The sequence below is a fragment of the Apiospora marii genome (genome assembly GCF_038362585.1).
Source record: "Apiospora marii strain CBS 49790 chromosome Unknown utg000007l_segment0_segment0, whole genome shotgun sequence".
NCBI lineage: Eukaryota > Fungi > Ascomycota > Sordariomycetes > Amphisphaeriales > Apiosporaceae > Apiospora > Apiospora marii.
This window is the reverse complement of record NW_027117379.1, coordinates 2,137,754-2,159,130: the sequence shown is the minus strand read 5'-3', so window position 1 is coordinate 2,159,130 and position 21,377 is coordinate 2,137,754. Positions and strand designations below refer to the sequence as shown.

General features: G+C 53.0%; 9 protein-coding genes across 9 annotated transcripts; 4 read left to right on the top strand and 5 right to left on the bottom strand.

The window, feature by feature from the left end:
* Positions 1 to 1,313: 1,313 nt before the first annotated feature.
* PG985_011059 (uncharacterized protein) lies at positions 1,314 to 4,079 on the bottom strand (the record flags this gene model as incomplete). The annotated part of the gene is made up of 1 exon (XM_066830826.1): positions 1,314 to 4,079. The coding sequence occupies one exon, from the start codon at positions 4,077 to 4,079 to the stop codon at positions 1,314 to 1,316; it is 2,766 nt and encodes a 921-aa protein (XP_066681508.1).
* A 1,231-nt stretch (positions 4,080 to 5,310) lies between these two features.
* On the top strand, positions 5,311 to 8,990 carry PG985_011058 (ankyrin repeat-containing domain protein; the record flags this gene model as incomplete). Its single annotated transcript, XM_066830825.1, has 5 exons — positions 5,311 to 5,428; positions 5,478 to 5,558; positions 5,980 to 6,004; positions 6,055 to 6,660; positions 6,719 to 8,990. 5 exons carry the CDS (start codon positions 5,311 to 5,313, stop codon positions 8,988 to 8,990), a joined length of 3,102 nt encoding a protein of 1,033 aa, XP_066681507.1.
* Positions 8,991 to 9,667: 677 nt separating this feature from the next.
* On the top strand, positions 9,668 to 10,477 carry PG985_011057 (uncharacterized protein; the record flags this gene model as incomplete). The annotated part of the gene is made up of 1 exon (XM_066830824.1): positions 9,668 to 10,477. One exon carries the CDS (start codon positions 9,668 to 9,670, stop codon positions 10,475 to 10,477), a length of 810 nt encoding a protein of 269 aa, XP_066681506.1.
* A 308-nt stretch (positions 10,478 to 10,785) lies between these two features.
* On the bottom strand, positions 10,786 to 13,219 carry PG985_011056 (uncharacterized protein; the record flags this gene model as incomplete). The annotated part of the gene is made up of 3 exons (XM_066830823.1): positions 10,786 to 11,656; positions 11,714 to 12,476; positions 13,087 to 13,219. 3 exons carry the CDS (start codon positions 13,217 to 13,219, stop codon positions 10,786 to 10,788), a joined length of 1,767 nt encoding a protein of 588 aa, XP_066681505.1.
* Positions 13,220 to 13,586: 367 nt separating this feature from the next.
* PG985_011055 (uncharacterized protein) lies at positions 13,587 to 14,247 on the top strand (the record flags this gene model as incomplete). Its single annotated transcript, XM_066830822.1, has 2 exons — positions 13,587 to 13,622; positions 13,678 to 14,247. 2 exons carry the CDS (start codon positions 13,587 to 13,589, stop codon positions 14,245 to 14,247), a joined length of 606 nt encoding a protein of 201 aa, XP_066681504.1.
* A 2,553-nt stretch (positions 14,248 to 16,800) lies between these two features.
* On the top strand, positions 16,801 to 17,840 carry PG985_011054 (uncharacterized protein; the record flags this gene model as incomplete). Its single annotated transcript, XM_066830821.1, has 2 exons — positions 16,801 to 17,158; positions 17,224 to 17,840. 2 exons carry the CDS (start codon positions 16,801 to 16,803, stop codon positions 17,838 to 17,840), a joined length of 975 nt encoding a protein of 324 aa, XP_066681503.1.
* Positions 17,841 to 18,164: 324 nt separating this feature from the next.
* PG985_011053 (uncharacterized protein) lies at positions 18,165 to 18,395 on the bottom strand (the record flags this gene model as incomplete). Its single annotated transcript, XM_066830820.1, has 1 exon — positions 18,165 to 18,395. The coding sequence occupies one exon, from the start codon at positions 18,393 to 18,395 to the stop codon at positions 18,165 to 18,167; it is 231 nt and encodes a 76-aa protein (XP_066681502.1).
* Positions 18,396 to 18,513: 118 nt separating this feature from the next.
* On the bottom strand, positions 18,514 to 19,625 carry PG985_011052 (uncharacterized protein; the record flags this gene model as incomplete). Its single annotated transcript, XM_066830819.1, has 2 exons — positions 18,514 to 19,053; positions 19,098 to 19,625. 2 exons carry the CDS (start codon positions 19,623 to 19,625, stop codon positions 18,514 to 18,516), a joined length of 1,068 nt encoding a protein of 355 aa, XP_066681501.1.
* Positions 19,626 to 19,709: 84 nt separating this feature from the next.
* PG985_011051 (uncharacterized protein) lies at positions 19,710 to 20,323 on the bottom strand (the record flags this gene model as incomplete). Its single annotated transcript, XM_066830818.1, has 2 exons — positions 19,710 to 19,902; positions 19,926 to 20,323. 2 exons carry the CDS (start codon positions 20,321 to 20,323, stop codon positions 19,710 to 19,712), a joined length of 591 nt encoding a protein of 196 aa, XP_066681500.1.
* Between the last annotated feature and the right edge of the window lie 1,054 nt (positions 20,324 to 21,377).

The following is a 21,377-nucleotide window of genomic DNA, read 5'->3' as shown; positions in this document are numbered from 1 at the left end:
CATGCAACCTCGGCTGGGGAGTCCGATTATCATCGGCACGGGCGTGCCCCTAGGTCCATCCCACGCGGGGATCGTACATGCGATGTACCGATCTCCTCGCTCTCGGTAGATTGGTGGGGGGACACGGTCAGTGTTTACCTGCCGACTACTTTTGTGTTGACCCGAAGGGCAGCCATTCGAATTGGAGGCCTTCCTCAGCTGCCAAGACCCGTCCATGCTTGAAGGCAAGGCAACCAAGCGCCTGCCTGGCACCATGAAGTGTACTTATTGTAGGCGTTTTACTGTTGTCGAGGAAAAATGCCTTGCCCTTTCTTTCGTCCCATCACCCCCTTGTCTTGTAATTAACCCCCATCTCCCCACGATCCACATACGTGACCCAGTGCTGGGCGTTTTCCACAATGTCGACTTCCAGAATTCACACCTTGTCAGATTTGCAAGGTACCCCAAAGGAGGGTAAGATATTGGGTGGAGTGAATGGTATCAAGGCGCCCGACCCCCAGGTAGGCATCGTCCCGGATCGCGGCCCATGCAAGTCTACCTTGCACTGTGTAGTGTAACTAACTACAACCTTAGCAAAGCGTGAAGGATAAAGCGCATAACGACGAGAACAAAGCACAAGATGAAAATGGAGTGGGAATAGGAGGTCATGTCGTGAAATCAGTTGTGGCGAAGACTTTCGATTCCGAGGGCCAAGTCATATTCGGTTCGTGTTGCTCTCTCCTCCTTCTCTGTGAGGGAGAACCTCGCAAATCTATTGGATTCGGGCGCTAACCAGGCCTTTCCACCCAATTGTAGGTGAGATGACAGTTGCTGAGACGGTACGTAAAGAAAATCCATCACTCCCACCCCTGCCGACAGCTAGCCCCCTGTATTGAGCCAAGTAATACGAACTCATTCGATATCTACACGCAGACGGCCCAAGGAAATGTAACGAAGGCGGTTCGTACACCTGCCTTATCGGAAAAGGCAGTAAGTGTAGAGGGCAACGTTGGATTGTCTCTGGTCGCTGAAACTGTCAAAGTGGTTGGCGGTGTGAAATTTGGGTAGGCCGGCCTACTAATGGCTGGACCTGACCTTCCACATCCGCATGCCATGGCTGATGCAATGAAGTTGAGAAAAGTGGCGCGTTTATCAAAAGCTATAGATTCTCACTCGCTATGATTGTCGTTTGCTCGACGTAACATGAGACCTTCAAATACAACACTTTCGATCCGGTTGGAGTATCTTCATTATGCATCATCGATAATCTGCTCGAACTCTATCGCGCGTAATCATGTCATTCTTAATGGACACGGAGTAGTACGTTGCGTATATTATTTTGAGAACCCCTTCTTCCTCTTCAGTTGCCGTATATGTTGGTCTTGGGACGCCCCCGAAACAGACCCGAGACTTTCCGGCAAAGCCAACTCCCGGGAAGAGCGTGCATCTGATCCGTTCGGCTCTGATCTGGCCACTACGGGGCTTCTATAGGCCCTGGGGGTGTGGTAACGGTCACCGCTGGACGAGCTGGGCGTCGATCGAGACGAGGTGGATCCCCCGGTGCTCGATGTGCGTGTCGAGGACGGCCCTGCCATGCGTGGGGGAGTGGGCGCTGCCACTGCTTCCGGGTCCGGTAGCGAAAGAGGGGTATCGGCGCTCAGTGAAGGATACGCGCGTGGCATCATATTGATGCTGTCACCCCGTGCACGAAGGTGATTCGTCAAACTTGGGCCAGTAGGCGTTCTGTGTACACGCGCTGAATCGATATGGTCCGGTTGGGAGCGCGGCCCGGACGACCTTCCGATGCTTGGTGTCATCCGTGACTTCGAGGCACGTTGCCTGAAACTTGCAGCAGAGCCTCCCTCGAACTCACTTTCGACATGTGCTTGAAGTGAGCTATCAATGTGTGATCGCAAGTTGCTTTCTGTTAGTTCTGGGCTGAAGTGATCGACCTCCGAGGTTTGTGGGTTTGGTATGTTTATGTTCGAGCTGAGGCCCGACGGCGACGGCATGGGCCCCGCCATCCCTCGCAGTATGCTGAAGCGGGTTTGTTGGTGCATCGGGGTCGGCTGGTGAAGGGGCTGCTGGGATCCGACGTGGCCATAGCGCGGCGGGGCAAAAGGATTCTGGCTGTGGTTATAAAGGTGGCGACGCCCGCTTTCCGGGCGTCCTATTACCGTGTATTGCGAGTCTGACCGGTCGGCCGTCTGTGGCGTCATCGTCTCCAAGGGATAGTCATGGCTGGAGTGGTCAGACGTGGACTCGGTGTCGCGGCTGATACTGTCGCAAGCACTCCGGGCATTCGTCTGCGGTTGGGCGGAATTCTGCCTCATTCCGTCGCCGGTAGCTTTGCGCTGACCATATTCTCGATAATCATTTACGTTTATCGAGGCGCGGTGATAACTGGCCGTGGTCTCATCTGGTGGCGAATTCATTGTATCCCTGATGATCCGATCGGTGTCGTGTTGAATGTCGAGCTTGAGCCTTTCCAGATTCAGTTTCCGCTTCTCGGCGCTGATGATCTGATTGGCTTCCAGCCGGGCCCGTGCTTCGATGTTCTCTTTATACTGTCGAAGCTCATCGGCTCTCTGTCGTTTCATCTCGACCTCGTGCTCCAGCCGTTTCTCGATCTGCTGTTTCCGGACCTCTTCTCGCAACGTCATCTCCTCCTGCTCTCTTCTCTCTGCAATGATCTTTTCCCTTATCTCCATTTCGAGATACAGTCTCTTCTCGGCTTCTCTCTTCCGGCGCTCCTGCTCTTCTACCATCTCGGCCTCGATTCGTCTCCTGAGGTCGGCTTCCAAACCCAGGATTCTCTGCTCTTCAGCCTTTTTGCGGTTTTCTTCCTCGCGTAACTGTTGCTCCAGTTGCTCCCTGATATCGCTCGCCGCCCGGTTTAGCTTCTCCTGGTACTCTCGCTTCGCCAGTTCTTGTCGCTCATCCTCGAGCCTCTTCTGAGCAGCGGCTTCCAGTTCACTCTTGATCTGCTCCCTCATTTGCTCTGCCCTAGCTTCTGTGGACTTTGCCTTGTCCAACATCTCGCTCTCTCTGTCTTTGGATTTGAACTTCTGAATGATGTCATCTTTATCAGCCAGCTTCTTTTTGTTGTCCTCCAACTCCCTTAAGACCTTTTTCAGCACTGAATCCATGTCATTCTTGTCGGACCGAGCATAGTTTCGCACAGGTGGCGCTGGCGGTGGAGTCTCTGGTGGTGGTGGAGGGGCACTAAAGGAGAATGGCTGCGGTTGTGGATAACCATAGTTGTAGGGGAATTGCCACGGCTGGTAAGAACTGGGCTGGGCGTAACTCATTGGTTGTGCGTAAGTGAGGGCCTGGCCTGGATACGGGCCCATAGGTGGGGCGTAACGGTGTGGTCCTCCAAAGTAAGACTGTTTGGTGTAATCATCCTGCCCCGCGAATGGGTTCGGATCTCTATTGTAGTAGTTTTGATAACGTGCCATCTCCCCCAGTGGCCTGGATGGCGTATCTCGATAGACTTGACCAGGGTTGTCGTACCTGCGGCCTGCGTACGGCTCACCCTCTCCACGTCCCCCATAATACGTTGACTGTGGTTGGTGCACGGCGCGATTCCCGGTAATGCCAACTCTCCCCCCGTCCTCGTCTCGTCTCCGGGAGTGATCTGGAGCAGGCTCGCGGGCCGCGCGAGATCTTCGCGATGTTATCACATGAGGGTCACTCTCGGCGTCCGAGTCTGCCCATGTTTCCTGCTCAGTTCCGTTATGCTCCACCTGATCGCTCCAGGTATCCCCGTTGGCTTGAACTTGGATATTGGGCTTCCCTGAGAACGGGAGTCGAAATCTATTGCCCGATGGCTCCCCGATGATCGACAAATGTCTTCGCCGCCCACTCTTCTCAGGCTGTCTATCATGTCCTTCATGCTCAACACGGCCTGGCGCATCACCATCTGGCACGTCCTTGGCAGTCCCACTGCCACTGGGTAGTGGTTGTCGCGAGCGTGGTGGTGCTGGTGCTTTTGGCCCGAAGGGGACTCCGGATCTATCGCGAGTTCCGTCACCATCGTCCAACTCATCATTTGCGCCGTAGTAGTTGCTATACTCGCTGTTGAAACTATTCGGCATGTCGCTTCCTCAAGGCAGAAACTTGCTCGGTGGTTTTATTCGCTCCTGGGATGGAAGGATCAATTGAAAATCGTATAACTCAAAAAGGTGGAACAAATCGACCGTAGGCGGCCTTGGGCGTTTTCCAATGACATTAAAGATTGACCCCAGGCCAGTGTATGCCGAGTTGCGTGGACGAAGAAAACAAATGTCTCATAATCATTATTGAGAGGGGCACATACATCAGCACGCCCGGCCGTCCAGCCTCACACCATCTGCATGGACCATCACCAACTGCATGGGTAACTCATTTCCCCCATCAATCTTCTACTAATGTTTCTCATGTATGGAAATAGTACGAGAAGGCTGTGGTGGGGTCCAAAAACATTGCAGGGTTACATACCTGGCAGGGTAAGCTGACAATATGTGGTTGCAGTCCACGGGATCAAGCCATGCATAAGTCATTCGGAGATTCGCCACCCATGTCGCAGTCCACCCACCCACCGACTCCGCATCTCAGTCTTGAGATGGTGTGTAGTATTCCTCAGCTGGGAATATTGGATTTGGTAGGGCTGTGGACCGGGCCAGAGCCGAGGCATGGTTAGCATCCAGCGGCGGGGAAGCTGGGGCAAGACGCCGAATTGCACTCGGTCTGCATTAGAACCCTCTACAATTAGAGACCAAGTAAGCCAGCCTATTGATGTTTTGAGTAGTTCCCATCTCTGATAGTCAAGGGTCGTCTTGTTGATTACCCCAAACCCTTTATCTCCCGGCTATGGCCTCTTGTCCACCTTCCTTTTTAATCCGTCTGCGAACGGTGAGTTGCAGGGTGGCTGCATGGGAGCGGCTGAGGCAGACAGGGAGCGCTTCGGTCAGCAACGTGGTTGGTGGATAACATTGGCTGCGCCTTGCTTCGTAAGCCTACGCCCGGGGTTGCCGCACGCAGGGGTGCCGGGAAGATAACCAACACGATGCAACAGTAGGCAGGCTGAGACGCGCCAAGCATTGAAATGAACGCGGTGTACCTAGACTGCCGCTGGCTGACAGCCACCTTGAGAAAAAATGGCAATAAAGACGTAGACGAAGAGTTGAGCCTGCCAGAACCAGCACTTTACGTCTCGAGCTCCGCAACCAAGGTTCCCCAGCTCCACTGCCCTAAGTCTTTTTTTTTCCTCAATTCAGACCAAGTCTCCCTGCCGCTGCATGCATATACTTGATTCGAAACTAACCGAAACGTGCTGCAAGCCTCGCGATGGGCGACGAGAGAGGACAACAGGGGCCCTCTAACGTGGATCGTGTTGGCATCGAAGGCAACGCCATCCATTCTCTCGTAGCAGGAAATGCTACAGTGGGTAAAAATGTTGCATATGGTACGTTTGAGTTCGAGTTAGGATGAGTGAGCCGACTAACACCGAGCAGCTTTCAATGGCACTGCCAATGCAGGAAACGTCAACACAATGATGGCTCGATCACTTTCGATCAAGGGTGATGTCACTTGGGGTAAGTTAATACTGTCTCGGTCACCTCATTAAGTGCAGTTAACTTTGATGTGGTGATACCACAACTCATTTCATGTTATATAAACTAATCTACGGCGAAGAAACAAACAATTATACCCAAGGTATGCGTTATGGAATTCCAGGAGCCAGACTCCAGCCTAACTACGGACGTGCAACCCAGGTGTTCCCGCGGGGAAAGTTGCTCAGAGGTTGAAAAAGCTTTCACGGCTTGATTTCAACAAGAAGAATCGCCAGCTTGAAGAAACCATGCAAACCGTGCCCGGTACCGGGGACTGGATATTGACCGACGATACATATCTTCAATGGAAATGTGGGGAGTTCAAGCACCTATGGTGCTATGGAAAAGGCATGTTGAAGTTTGAACAGCCGCTGAGAATACACTGTGTCTAACTGAGTCTTAGCTGGGGCTGGCAAAACCGTGTTGGCGTACGATCCACTATGCCAAAGAAAATGTAACGCGAGCTGACTTAGAACAGTACAAAGATCATCCATCATCTCCGAGAAGACAGTATCCAAAGAGGTTCATTTGACAAGAAGATGCGAGGTGTTCTATACGTATACTTCGATTACCAACAACGCGATGCTCAAACGCCTGCTGCCATTTTAGCCGACCTACTATCACAGCTGATATCTCACAAGGGATCCGTCTTGCGGGAAACGGTGAGACTGTATGATGATTCGGAGGACGAAGACGAGCTATTGGGTCACATCGCCTATTTGGATCCACTAAAGGCGGAGAGCGTAGGGTATCACCATATATACCTCGTCCTGGACGGATTGGATGAGTATATAGACAAAACCGACGAGAACAACCGACCACAGACGTTGATGGATATCATTTCGAAACTTCCCGAGAACTTCAAGGTCCTTGTCACCTCTAGGGGTCACAAGAATATATCCACATCCGTCAACTTTGACAAACGCATTCATATCAAGGCAAGCACCGAGGACTTATCTGCCTTCTTAAAGTGGAGGATCGGTCGTTCAGACGTCCTCAAGCGGGCAATGATGGGCGATGGCAGGAAGAGTGATGGATCTTGGTCGAGAAATCATGAAAACCTGGTTGCCAAGTTCCAAGGAAAGTAAGTTCAACAAAAAGGTACGATCCCATACGCATCCCACTAATATAGTACAACACAGCTTCCTCCTTGCTCAACTACAGATGAACGCCTTCGAAGAAGACATTGCCCTTGGCGCAGCCAAGAGTTCCCCGAAGAATTCCGCGTATTTCTATGAACGTGCTATTCATCGAATCGAGTCTCAAGAAGAGTCGGAACGGAAGATGGCGTTGGCAGCTCTCAACTGGGTTTGCTATGCGGCTCGACCCCTTTCCATTGCGGAGTTTGGCCAAGCAGTGGCGGGTCACCAAATCGCCAGCACTATCAGTGGCAACACCTTGGAATTCATTTGCGCTGGGCTGGTCACTGTGGACGACTCCGGCACCGTCCGCCTGTTCCACTACACGGCACATGAGTTCCTGGAACGTGAAGCATACGTCCAGCCCAGAGACTCGCATACCTTACTGGCCCAAAGATGCTTGAGCGACCTTCTGAAACTTCCATTCGCAAACAAGCCTGGGAACTCACAACGCGCGTCTTCAAGCAGGTTGGCTTATCTAACCTATGCCGCAGACCATTGGGGATACCACTTTCGACGCGCACGTGGAGACCCGGAAGCCTCCAGGCTTGCCGCGGTACTAATGGCAGATCAAAGGAAGATTTCGGAAGCTACAGGATACATGGAGACCATCCCTTCTCAACTCAAATCAGAGGTAACTGCACTGCACATATCCGCGTTCTTTGGGTCGAAGCAATTAGCCCTGCACGCGATAAAACAGTTGGCTATCGACATAGATACTGGCGCAGGGAAATCTCATACGGCAACGCATTGGGCAGTGATATTTCAACAGCATCGCATACTCCAAGTTCTGCTGGAGTATGGGGCAAACATTAACGCCCAAGATTCCAAGGGGAGGACACCACTTCACCTTGCAATATCGACCCATGACGAATGGAGCATCAGCATGCTGCTGGATCACTCCCAGAGCTTCAACGGAGGTCTAGAAGATGAGAAAGGGTTCACCCCTCTTCGTTTCGCCGCCCGCGAGGGCCATCTATGGGCCGTCAGGCTCTTGCTCCCAGCCTGCGTCCACACTATAGATGCCGAAGACCAGGAGGGCTACAGCGCACTCCGGTGGGCATTCAAGATGGGCCACGATAGCATTGTCCGGCTACTGATCGACTCTGGGGCCAATATCAACACGCCGTCCTCATACGATCACTGGTTGATATTGAGCGAAGCAGCTGCCAATTGGCAAGCCAGGGCCCACATCATCCGCTTCCTTCTATTGGAAAGACCAGGCCTCCGCGTGGAACTGAACAAACAGGACTGGTCCGAGAAGGCTCCTCTCCAGTGGGCGGTGGAATACCACGGGTCCGAGGTAGCGTACCTGTTGTTGAAAGCCCGTGCCGACGCGAGCATCAGGGACAAGGCGGGCAGATCTCTTCTGCACCACCTGATCGAGGATTGGCCCAACGTCCAGGACAAGTCTCTACTTTGGATGTTGGTTGAACATGGGTGCGATCTGGAGCTGAGGGACGATACGCATGGCCGGACAGCACTTGAACTGGCAATCACTCAAGGCAACATGTCTGCAACATGGCTTCTCGTGCAAAACGGCGCTCGGCTAGGGACCCAAGACAGCCAAGGCCGGACACCGCTTCACATAGCCGTTGAATACAGGCAACCTCTAATCGTAAGTCTTCTTCTGGACAAGGGGGCAAGTTACGAAGTCCTTGACATCAATGGCTATGCTCCGCTGCATTACGCCTCTGAGATGGATGATCACGCGATGATATCTGCTTTTCTCAGCCGCGGCAAGGGCGAGAACGTACGGAACAAGTCCGGTCACACACCTCTCCACCTTGCCGTGATGAAGAAACATACCGCCCAGATCCAATTGCTCCTGCTGCACCGCGCCGACCCCGACATCAGCGACCGCTCCGGCCGCACGCCACTGTACCTGGCCATCATGGAGACGAGGTGCCCTCATGCAGTCGGTATCCTCGTCCATGCGACGCGGCGGCTCGGCGCGACGACCAACTTCGAGCAGCAGTCCTACCTGCATCTCGCGGTCCTTTCGGGCGAAACCGCGCTGGTCCAGACGGTGCTGGCCGCCGGCGTCATCCCGATCAACCAGCGAGATGCCCAGGGGCGCACGGCGCTGCACGCCGCGATCATCAATGCTCGCAGTCGCGTCATCGCGGATCACCTGTTGTGCCACGACGCCGACGTGAATCTCAAGGACAACGACGGCCGCAGCGCGCTGCACCATGCGGCCGAGCTGGGAGACGAGGACATGATATCGACACTGGTCGCGCACAACGGCGACGTGCATTGGCGGAACAAGTGAAGGTAAATGCCCATGGAGGTTGCGGAATTGGCAGGGCATACGCAGCAGAGATACGGTGGGTGAGTTTGGGATAATGATGATGGGCAATTGAACACGATGAAAGCCCCGCCCCCTATTGCATTTTCATTTTAATTCTCTTCACTATTGCCAACCGTACCAAATTATGCTGCCGACTGGCAGCACTCGGCAGCCTCGCCAATTCGGGGTGATTGCAGCAGTCAATTATTCTGTGACCTACCGTCTATTTGGTCACGAATGGTTTTTGTAACCACTTAATGTGTTGCCCATTATCCCACCGCTAAACCCCGTCGCCGGTGTCTGAAACCAATTGCATGATTCCATGTCAGTAATGTAATCCTACTCCACCGCGCTAAGGGGCGAGACAAGCCAGTAACAGGCGCCAAACGCCCTGAAAAACCCAGGGACCAAGGGCCTTGTCGCACTACGGGCGCATTGCGGGGTACTCAGCTCTGGCTGCTAAGCGCCCAATGCCGACCTGTCGACTCCTGAAATCTGTACATTACCAAATCAATATGAGCCAGCTTATGCTTGATTAGATTCTCGTGAAGCTGGGAACCCCCTTTTGCCATGTCAAGACACCTATTTAATATATCTTGCTGAATGCATATTCAATTCTTCCTTGTTTTAATCACTATTTTAGCAGATTTTGCGCCGTCATGAATACTCACCCAACGAAACTGGCGGTGCTGATCGACGCCGACAATGCGCAGGCGTCGTCGGTCGGCCTGCTCCTGTCCGAGGTGGCCAAGTACGGCATCGCGTCCGTGAAGCGCGCGTACGGCGACTGGACCAGCCCGGGCCTCAAGGGGTGGAAGGGCCAGCTGCTGATGCAGTCGATCCAGCCGATCCAGCAGTTCGCCATCCAGGGCAAGAGCGCGAACGCGTCCGCCCTCATCATCGACGCCATGGACCTGCTGCACATGGGCACCTTTGACGGCTTCTGCATCATCTCCAACGACGCCGCCTTCACCCGCCTGGCCGCCCGCATCCGCGAGTCCGGCCTCGTCGTTTATGGATTGGGCGAGCGCAAGACGCCCGAGCCCTTCGTCGCGTCCTGCGACCGCTTCATCTACGTCGAGAACCTCGCCATCGAGCGCGCGCAGAACCTGCCCCTGCCCCCCAGCGGCATGGGCAACGACGACACGCCCTCGTCGTCGCCCTCGCGCAAGCCGCACCTGCAGCGGGCGCACAGCGCGCCCGCCCCCGCCACCATCGACCCCAACGTCATCCACCAGCTCCGCGCCGTCGTGCGCGACGTCGCCGGCGACGACGGCTGGGCCCCGCTGGGCAAGGTGGACCTCCTCATCACCAAGCGCTTCCCCGATTTTGATCCCCGCAATTATGGCCACCTGAAGCTGGGCGAATTGATCACGGCCACCTCCAAGTTCCAGCTCACGCAGCGCAGTCCGGGCGGTGGTCTGCCGCCCGTGGCCTTTGCGCGCGATAATCAATTCTATTCTGATTGAAGCTAAAGCCCAAGTGTTGTTTACAACTGCTTTTGGTGATCAGACGGTTTGCCAAACGATTTTTATTGGGATTTTGCCAGTGGAGGAGGCCAATAAACCAGGCCATTCGCTGGAATTGGAGCGCGATGCTCCTGCAGAGCTAGCGACACTGGAATGGCTGGCTATCCACTAAATAACTGGCGTTGTTATGGTGGTGAAACGCGGCAGTTCCAGCAGTCCGACTCAAGGACTCTCTGAGACGACTACTTTACAAATTATATACCCAAACTGGAGTCCCCAGATACAGCTCATAAGCCGTCTAATTACCGTCAGAAATTCCTCCCAACCAACTTTAAGACTTTCTCCTTGGTGACTTGCCATAACTCCCCCAACGCGAGACCCAACTGATAAACGGCGAAGAAGATGTAGTAGAATATCGAGTCGAAGACAATCCATGACCCCGCAAACTTCAAGTCTTCCTTGGGATACCCAACCTTAAGACTACCAGCGTATAACGCAATGGGAATGAGGAGGAAACAGAAGTCGACGGCTCTGATGTTGGTGTACTGGCTCGGGAGCGGGAACGTGTAAGGCGTGCAGTTCCCGCGGCGGGCCCAGTCCGGAGTCGTGTTGTTGTAGGCGTCCTCGTACTGGCCACGGGGCCGGTCGCCCGTGACGTAGTCGCGCGCGTTGAACTGGAGGCGCGCCAGGGACGTCCGAAACAGGGCCTCGCTTTCGATGACCCACTGCTCGTCGTCCAGCTGCCGCGACTCGAAGTCGCTGATGCCGTCGGTTGCCATCAGGGCGCTGCCCCGCCGGTACCGCAGCGAGTTGTAGGTCGAGGTCCGCTTGAAGACGGTCCGGGCCATCTCGTACGACGCCCGCAGCTCGCGGCTGATCCCTTTTGGTAGCTCGTCCGGGGAGTCGCAGTTGGACTCGTCGTTGGCGCAGACGCGCATCTCGTCGATGGCCACTAGGACTCTGGGCCGGGGGTTGTTGTTGACGTACTTGGGAAAGGGGCGTCCGTTGGGAGTGTATTTCAAGTTCGCAGGGAAGACTGGGTCTGTGCAAGGCCCGTTATAGAGGATTCTACAAGAGGAAACGAATACCACCGTCATGAATGTATTTGTTCCTCGCTCAAGGTCTGGGATGGGATCCCATGCGTCGTGGTCTGGGCCCGACGGTGTTGCTTCGTACACGCTATATAAAAGGCGTCAGCAACTGGCCGGGCAAGGTGGGGAGACGAATCAGGCATACCTCACTGCGTAGTCGGCCACGCCCCAATTGAAAGGATACCCACGCGAGACGAACGTAAAGTTTCTATAACCTGCGCTATCATTGATGGGTCCGAGGTAGTATTCGAACTTCCAGAAAGCCTTGTCATCGGGTATGGCGTCCACGAAGCCGTATTCGATGTCCAGCGGGACAAAGGTTGATGTTCGCCTGACAAGTGGTAAATGTGCTGCATTCAAGCCCAGCTTGTCCAGGCGAAAGGTACCAGTGTCAAACCTTACCGCACTCCGATATATCCCATTGGCGCAAATGCATTTGTTAGGATCGCGACAAGGAAACGGGCAATTGATCTTCTCTTTCTGATACGCGATCACGGGGGGCTGGAAGATGTTACATTGCTCAGATTGGGCTGTCAGTTGCTCCCCGTAGCAACTCTTTGCGTAATGTCCCGCTTCCATTTCCTTTCGGGCCTGTATCAAGTCGTCGTTATCCTGAATTCTCCAATCGGTGTTGCGGTTAAGATCCCAGAATCCGCAGTCAGCACTGTTGGCTAGAGCTGTGTTATTGGTCGGCATCTCACCGACCAGAGCTCCGGCATAAGCGAACATCACTGCAGAGGCGGCGAGTAGGACACCTATATTTGACCATATAGTCTTCTTTGTTGAACAGTATCGCGACTTAGTCGGATGATCTTCCGGTTCCCTTGTCGCCTCACGGCTGGGCGGGGTGTCGTCATGAACGTTGTTGCGGTCCACTGCAGGATCGATCTCGGATGTGGTACTGGGGCCTGGATCACCTCCTAGTTCTGCCCTGTTTTCAGAAAGGAGGGGTTGCTGTTCGCTCTCCGAGCCGATTCTCCGATTTAACCAATTCCGAAAAACGCGCATCCATTCCCAGATCCGCGTCAAGATCCTCGCGGCACATGGCCAACTTAAACCAATGGCAACTCCAAGAGATAGTTTCCAGAATGTTCCCAAAGCCGCGGGGACCGTTACAAGAATTGTTGTGGCTGTGGTAAGGTAACTTTTAGGCTTTTCCTTTGCCTCTTCGGATAGGGCATTCACTTACTGTCAGACCCTGAACTCAAATCATGGCTTGTCCATCCCCAAAGCATCACCTCCGGTTGAACAACCATCGTCAAAACTCGTCTCTCAGCGGATTTCAGCGATGTTTTCAGTTATCAAAGTAAAGTTGAATCAATGTGTGTTTACAACGATGGGGCCTTCTCAAGGTGCGTGCCCGGCTAGAACTAGATTAGGAAGAATTCAGAATTTACGAGGCGTTGATTATGTGACCGATCTTGTGGAAAATCTGCCTTCCACGTATGCGTGGTGTGTCGCACGCATGCGGTGGCATCAAAGAGCCTGGGGAGCAGGGACCGTTTCGCTGACACTTACGCCTGGGCTGCCACCAGCGAGCCGCCCCCAAAGCAACGTAATAGAACGCCGGAAGCTTCGAAAGTCGGGCGTCATCTAGAGGATTACGATAAATAAGAAACAAAAATTCCCCCGAGCGCTTCTTGCTTCGCATTTTGTTGTTGATGATGATGCAAAACAACTTCATCCCGAATCTTCGGGGCCGCCCTGTACCTAGAGCATTGGTGCAAACGTTTGTCAGATGATCAGTGTGTGGTCGCTAGCATGTAGGACTGGCAGGGGTCTTGGCGAATCAGCACCCATATACGGGGTTTGGCCACCAGATTTCTGTACGTGGCTGCCCTCTAGTAGCAGCTAGGGGATAGACGAAATCGGCCTTGGTGCTTGGCTATTTCCCACTTCATGGGCTTGTCCACGGCAGCAGAACTGAAGCAGGGTGGTGCTGCGAACGAAATTTCCAAAACTTCTCTTTCTTCCGTGCCACCGTGTCTCTGGAGATACGTTCAGGCGTGACAGTCAACATGCCGTGTGGCTCCCTCAACGGGCAATACGCGAGAGTAAGTTTGGCTCAGCTAGTTCGCTTTGGGCGATTCAGCCACTAACCCCGGCCAGGTGGCAGAGCGCGACCCGAGCTGGGACCACGAAGCCGATCGAGATCGAGATGGCCAGGGAAAACACGACACTTACCAAGACCCGAAACTCGATGAACCCGAATGGGATGTGCCAAAGAAAGAAAGGGTCACCGAACAAGAGTTCCAGAGATGCCTCTACTGCGGCCGATCCTCTCATTCGTGGCATATATGCAAACGACTTGACCGCGACGCCGCGCACAACATTCGGGAAAGCGGGTTTCTGATGGACGAGGACCCCAAAATACCTGAACCGGAAGAAATGGTAGAAATGCAGGCTCTTTTCATTAGGCTGTGTCGCATGACACGTCGGAACGGCCGACCTCCTTACGAAGCACGCCAGAAATGTATTTACTGCAAAGCACACGGCCATTCTTGGGTGTACTGCGAGCGATTGGACACCGACGCCACTCGCGCCGCACACGGTGGGGGGTTCCTAAAAGCCAAACACCCCGTCATACCCACACCGGAGCAGATCATGCGAATGCGAGAACTTGCCATCAAGCTCTGCCTCCTAGAACGTCGGTTTTATCGAACCGGTAGGAGAAGATAGACAGGAACACATACGTTATTGAGGAATCACTGCAGCTTCCAGGTCCCGGCCTGCAACATCCCTCTCATTGAATCGATCATCTTCGTTGAGGAGGATACAAGCCTTGGCACGGGACATTATCAGACACACCGATGTTCATTCCAGGTGTGTTTTATCCAAAACAGGTGGCATCATGTTATGCAACGGACGATTGGGGAGCCCACTGAAGGGAGTGTTCTGTTCATTCTTCATCACAATAGTATTTCATATAATTACACCCGAGATCTATTGTGATTCTAAAAAGAGTGTAATTCACCGCCAGTCTGTCTACTGGTTATTTTCTATAGATGTGACCATGTGGTACACGGTTATCCATTAAAGTTTAGCCTGGTTGATGTTTTGTTCCTTTATCACCCTTGTTTACATAGGTCACATGTATGAAACCTTAACGTAATGTGACTAGGCTCTTGTTCTTGGTGCTTCTGTAGGCTGAGACCTTAGTCGGTATGATAATGTGTCACTATGGAAATTGGCCAAGGCCGGCTATATGAGCGGGTAGTATTGGCTAAAGCAGGGATGGCTGTACCTAGCCCACGTAGCACAAATCCCATGAAAAGAAACATCATCCCAGCGATACAAAGGCCACTCAGAAGGCCGCAGATCCCCAAAACTCTTAATCAAAGCCTGATTCTATACATTACGCTAAGATAAGCTAAACTCAACGTCATGACTTGTAAAGTGGTTAGGTATACCGGCACGTGCTCCCTAGCTGGTGATACCATGATTTCACTAAGGACTCTCTTGATTAGGCGACTCTCAATGATTCTAGGTCCTGTGTCTAGTTAACCACTAAGAAAACAAAATAACGAAGGGAAAAAACACGTCACTACATAGCCCCAAAAGCCTATATATAAAGAAAATATGTCCGAAGATCAACGTAGAATGTTATTCTCCCTCCTGAGACATCATACCCTCCTCGAATGCTGCCAATGTTGTTGAAATTCTCTCTAGGATTGTATGCTACTTGGAGTCGAGCTTTCAGGCCTATTTTCGTTTCTGGAACCATTACCACTCCTTTTCATCAGGACCCTATGTTGCAATACTTGCGATCACACTACTTTGGTGCAATGGAGTCACGCCAGCCTGGCGCTCTCGTCTGGGTCTGGATACAAGGACGGCGTGGTCATGTTATGCGTGGTCTGCAAGTAATTCCTCTATGACCCCACGTGTGAAGCACTTCCAGATTTAGCACGTCTTTTGTCTCGTCACTCTCGCCCGCTGAGGCCTGGTGCTCAACGAGATATCGAAAATCTCTCGGCATGGTCCATATTCGCTACATTTCGTCGTTGGAAGCAACGCCGACCGTCGGTCCTGGGAGTGCCTGCTTCTTCTCGCCAGTCTATGAGGCAAGCTGTGCAGATTATGGTGGTCCCTGGCTGCAAGGACGTGGGCTTGGCGCCCTGTCTTCTCATGCTACTCTTTAGTCCCGTCAGTGCAAAAGGCATCTAGCAGATCAGGATGCAGTGGGTCAGAATGCCTATCATCATCTCACCCAGGCACCATCAGACGTTGTTGGCACCATTGTGTGTAAGATCGTCCTCCTGTCCCAACCTTGTCGGCAAAGCCAAATCGGGGAGATGGCCGGCCACCTGAAAGCCAGATGAGTATGAAATCTAAAACCACTTCGAATTGAATTCATCTCGCTAGGGGTTCTGGCTTAAGCCGCCTTGCGTGAGACTTTGCTTTCGATATTAAATGCCTACCCTCGATTTGTAGGGGGTACAGACACACCCACTGACATCTTCGCCTCAACCTCCGCTATCTCGCAACTCTAGTGACGTTGAAATAAGGTACAGTAGGTTTGCGCTATGAGTGAATACAGGTATCAAGTTCCACCACCCCACGGGCGGCCCCACCCTGTGCGAGGGGCGTCTACGTAGAATGAAGGAAGTATAATCTCGGAAAGCTTGCGAGTCGAGTTACTAATAATGCACAGTAAATTGTATGTTATTGAATTCTATCACTATGAAACGTTCTGTATCACAAATCTAGTAAAGTCGATGAATCCCCACTCTGAGTACTTTGCTGTAGTAAGCCAACACCCCAGGCGACACATAACGGCGGGGCAGTCTTAACGCGGGAAGTCGACACGTGTGGCCGAGCCATCTTTCGGAGCTGGGTAAACTTGCCATACCGGCTAGCTCACAACTTGGTCGGATCATCCGATGAGGTTGGCCGGCTGGTCAATCAGTTGGGGTGGTATTTGGAAACGAGTCCCCCTTGCGCCTATTCCTTGCGACTGTTGGCAATTGAATCGGCAGTGCATGCGCGAAGTGGGCAACAAGTTGGGGGATCAATACCCTGACGGTGCAGCAACTCTGGCGCTAGCAGGCGCTGTTGGTCTCTAGCCCCTGTAATGCGAGGGCGGGGTGACGTGTGGTCGCACTGCCCACCATGCGACCAACTGCCGACTCAACCTCTTGATCAAAAGTAAATGACTCCGGCCGTGAAATTTGAAGATTTGTTATATTGCAAGTGAGTTCTGGATTGCTGCCATTCGTTTCAATAGCGACGATGGTGAAGTTTCGCGACATCGTTGAGAGCAATGCCCGTTTCGCCCGCGGGCAGCACGAGGGGCGCGTCTGCGTCTTTGCGGGCGCCACGAGCGGCATTGGACATGGTACCTTGCGCCGCCTGATCACCATGATGCAATCCTCGACCTTCTACGTTCTCGGCAGGACCGAAGCGCGTTTCACCGCGCAGCTAGACGGGCTGCGGGCTTCTGCGCCCACTAACAAGGTCGTCTTCGTCGAATGCCAGCTTTCTCTCATTCGCGACGTCGATGCTGCCTGCAAGAAGATCGCAGCGACCGAGAAGAAGGTTGACCTGCTCTGCATGAGCCCAGGTGGAATGCCTTTTCAGGGTGCAGTTTGTGAGTAAATTCTATGAAGAAGCCTCCCTTTTCACTCCAACCTGGTCTCTGACTGGTGCATGTAGACACGGAAGAAGAAGGGCTCGAGGTCAACTTTGCCGTATCCTATTACTCCCGGGCACGGATATTGGCCAAGCTCCTGCCGCTCCTTCATCAATCGCCACAGCCCCGAGTCCTTTCCATTCTCAACGGCACCAAGGAGAAGCGGATCAACGAACAGGACATCGGGCTGAAGGACAAGTGGAGCATCGTGTCCCTCGTCAGCCACACGACCATCTGCACCAGCCTGGCTTTCGACTACCTGTCGGCGGCGGAGAGTCCCGCGCAGACCGTCTTCATCCACGCCACGCCGGGCCTCGTTCACACGGGCGTGCCGCGGACCCGGTATCCCTCCCGAAAGAAGCTCGGTCTCTTCTGGTGGGCCTTGACCTCGGCTTTCCAGGTCGTCTCGGGCTGGATCATCGTCTACTTCGGCCGGGCGCTGCCGGACGCGGGCGAGCGGCACGCCTATCTGCTGACTACCGACTTTATCGGACCGGGGTCGTGGCGCACGAATAGGAACAATGATGTGGTCCCGGATAATGAGGCGCTCCAGTACTACCACGAGCGGAGTTTTGGCGAGACCATCTGGAATCATACGGTGCAAGTCTGGGAAGCTGCCCTAGGTCGGTCGTCGTCATGATAAGTGCCGGAACATCTAAATATGATCATCTTGTTGCTGCGACGTTTCCTGGTAACCATCTTGCGATCATATGAAGGAAGTCGACTCCGTCTGTTGCTTGCTGGTGTACCTCATCTAGATGAGAATGTATCTAGTCTAACAAGAGCCAGGGTCACTTTCAAGCGTGACACCAAAGGTCAGGTTCCAACGAAACAGTACAAGATCGGTTTCAGGGTACGTGACTGATGGGGGCAAAGATCACAAGACTCTAGATATCTTAGATCCCCTGGGGAGACGCTTCTGAAACACCCCCATCGGATCACACGCCGCCGCCGCCTCCCGCATTCACCGAACACTAGCAGCCCCGTAGCTCCCGGGCGGGTCCTGACTCAAGTCCACGTAGTTAATGTACACGAATTCCGACTTCTCACCAACGGAGCGCGCGAACTCTTTGATTTTAGCGGTCAGCTTATCCCACTCCGCGCGGGCCACGGTCAGGGCGGCGTCGTCCACAGTCATTATAAGTTTGCTGTGCAGCATGATGGCGTCGTGGTCCGCCGCGTCGCGCCCCAGCATGCCGATCAGCACTTGCACATCGAATCGTAATGATGCTAAAGCCGGTCTCTATGAGCCATTTGAGATTGGAAATTAAGTAAGTATCCTATTCAGACCCCATTGCACCTCCAGGGCTTAGCTATGCTGTCTTGTTGCCGCCACTCGTCGATTTCACTAAACAAACAACGCCCCTATCAAACTCCAGAGTCGTATAGATGCGTTGAGTTCTCTGGCTGACCTCGTAGGAGGAAGACAGCGATAGCTCCCCAGGCTGCCACCCTTCCATCTGAGTCAGAAAAGGCACGAGGCCGGAAGATTTCCAAGAGGCTACGTCTTTCTGCTTGGAGTACACCAGGGTGCATGCCAACAACATCAGCCCCATAAGAATCTCGGATAGGGGTAGTATGATCCAAGGCCAAGACACAAATATGAACTGCTCTGACGTGATAGCCTCGCCCAGAAGTATGTTGGCAGCAGGGTTGGTATTCCCAACAGCGTAGCTCATGCTCGTAGTGATATTGAGGACGGTCCCAGCGATACTGGATGAGTTTAGCAGCACCTGTCCAAAGTCGTCTGTGCTGCTGCTCGAGAAGATACCTTGCAGGTAGGTCCCAATCAGGTGGTGGTCGGTAGGATTGAGGGAAAACTCCTCGACGCCCGCTGCAGACTGACTCTTATTCTGCATGGGAGACCTGAAACGCAGCAAGCAGCCGTCTTGCTCACCGCTATTTCCTGACCAAATAAGGGGGAATCCTCATACGATCCCGGGAGGAAAGTGCCATTCCGTACCGCAACCCCCCTGTTCCTTCGACTAGACCATTCGATGCGGCATTCCGTTATGACAGGTTCAGGAAATCTGCTTTGCAGCTTCTTTATATCGACAAAATTGGCAGTGGCCAGGTGAACCAGGACACTGCTGACATTTTGATCGAAGCATACATCATCGGAAAAGAAGGATTGTGCACTGGAATTGAATTCGGTCTTGAAACCCCCACCCGAACTCTCGTGCGAGTGAAACCCGACTGTTAGGCCCTCTGGCGTAGTATAATTGCATGATCGCTCCGCTCCCCGTTTTTCCGAAATCCCAGAACAGGATCTTGTAGTGTCTGCCGTGGCGTCACGGCAATGGCCAGCGATAGCTAGTGTACTAAAGTCAGGCCATTGGCAGTTTCCAGTTGGACAGCCGTATTTGACGGGAGACCCGAGGCTGTACAAGCCGTTGAGGATAGCCCCTTGCATTTTAGGGTCCATTTTCCGTACTGCATATCTCTTTCGTTAGTATCTTCGGATACGTGTGATATAGTAGTATCTTGATAGAAACTCGAAAGAAGTCAACTACTCACGCCAATTCGCAGTAACGCCACGCGGAGCGCCAGAATCGTATGTATGAGCTACACTATACGTAGCACTGCCTGGTATGTAGACTGGCCTGGTACGAAATGAGATGATCTGCTGAGTGAACGGTTCTATAGCAAGAGCCCTAGTATATAAAGAATCGGTCAGACGTTTCTCAATCGCGAAGATAACACTTAACGAGTAGTAAATGCTTACAGTATCGTAATCAATGAAGCCCATGATGCTAACTTAGCTTCCGATTTGAGGTGCCAAAGCAGTGTCAAGGCGCCCCAAGGGCCTCGACTCGCAACATCAAAGGTGTCTATCTGGCCCAGAGGACGTGGCGACTGCTTGAAATGAACCCATTTGAGTTGACTGATGCAGGCGGCTACGGGTACAAGTAGCGATACTTTAGAGAGACCTGAGAGTATGGAAGGAACCGTGTTTGGGTTAATTCGGATCTTGGCGTGCCAACTGGAGAGAGATTTGTCCTGGATCGTAAACAGGAGTACCACAAGACCAATTGTGCAAGCTAAGCTGAGAGTGCTGGCACCAATCTCCCAGAGCCAATCCCCCAATTTAAAACATTTCAGTGTGGAGGAAGAGTTGTACATTCTTAGTCCAGTATCAGGCGAGTCTAGAACGTAGGGGGCGAAGGGCGTTTTGATTGCTTCGTTGAAAGATTCATTTTCACGCAGAGGTTCGAGCCATGCAACATCGGTTGCGCTGCTCAAGGATTCTAAGGTGCCATGGTGCGCATGGGGATCCTCTGGCGGCGAATAAGTGTCGTTGGAGGAGGAGGGGCGGTTCGGTGATATAGGTAGAAGATCGTCGTCTGATACGATAGACGTTCGGCTATATAATGAAGCCATTCCTGCAGTAATTGTAGAGTGCGCGAGAGGTTCTTGAAGCTATAGGCAAAGCTCACATCGAGCCTTTTAAAGGCTGTGGTTGCCCCAGAGTCGATGGCTTGTTTTCCGAGGTTCTTCATGTTTCTTTAGACCCCACGACAAGTAAGGTGATACCACAGCATCTCGACACACCAATAGGAGTCATGAAATGTATCGTACCTTGACTCCGCCCCCGACTGTGATACCCACAGTGGCCTCCCAGCCGATCATTCAGCTCGGCCTGCGAGGGGAGGTTTGGGGTCTACAAAATTCCCACACTAGTTGTCCCCGAGTTCTCATCATTTCCCCCAGTTTGCTGGGCTACATTCGCCATCTCTCCTCCCTATTCAGCTAACCCACGTGATCCAAACATGCGAGCGAAAGAAGCCGCATTCATTTGCCCCTGGAATGCCTTACTGTTGTTTTGCACCGATAGCTTTCCGGAAGACTGGCCCACTCCTCTTTGAGCCTCGCCCACTATCTCTTGCATGGCAAGAGGCTGATGTGCCAGTCCGTAAATGTCCTGCCGGTTGGCTCTGCTAAAATGGCTTTCAGAGTGGCTTCGCAAGCGTTCTGCAGGGCGGCAAGGCATGAAAGCGAGGCTCATTATGGTGTTCCACGCATCGAGCGCCTCTGGGGCTGTCTCCTCTGCATCACACCTGCATCTCTCATGCTCAAGCCACTTCGTCTGACCCGTATTGGCCTCCTTCTTTCTCTTAGCAATCACCTGTCATTGTTAAAATCCATCTTCCGTGGGCGCTTCCAACTAGGCTGAGTG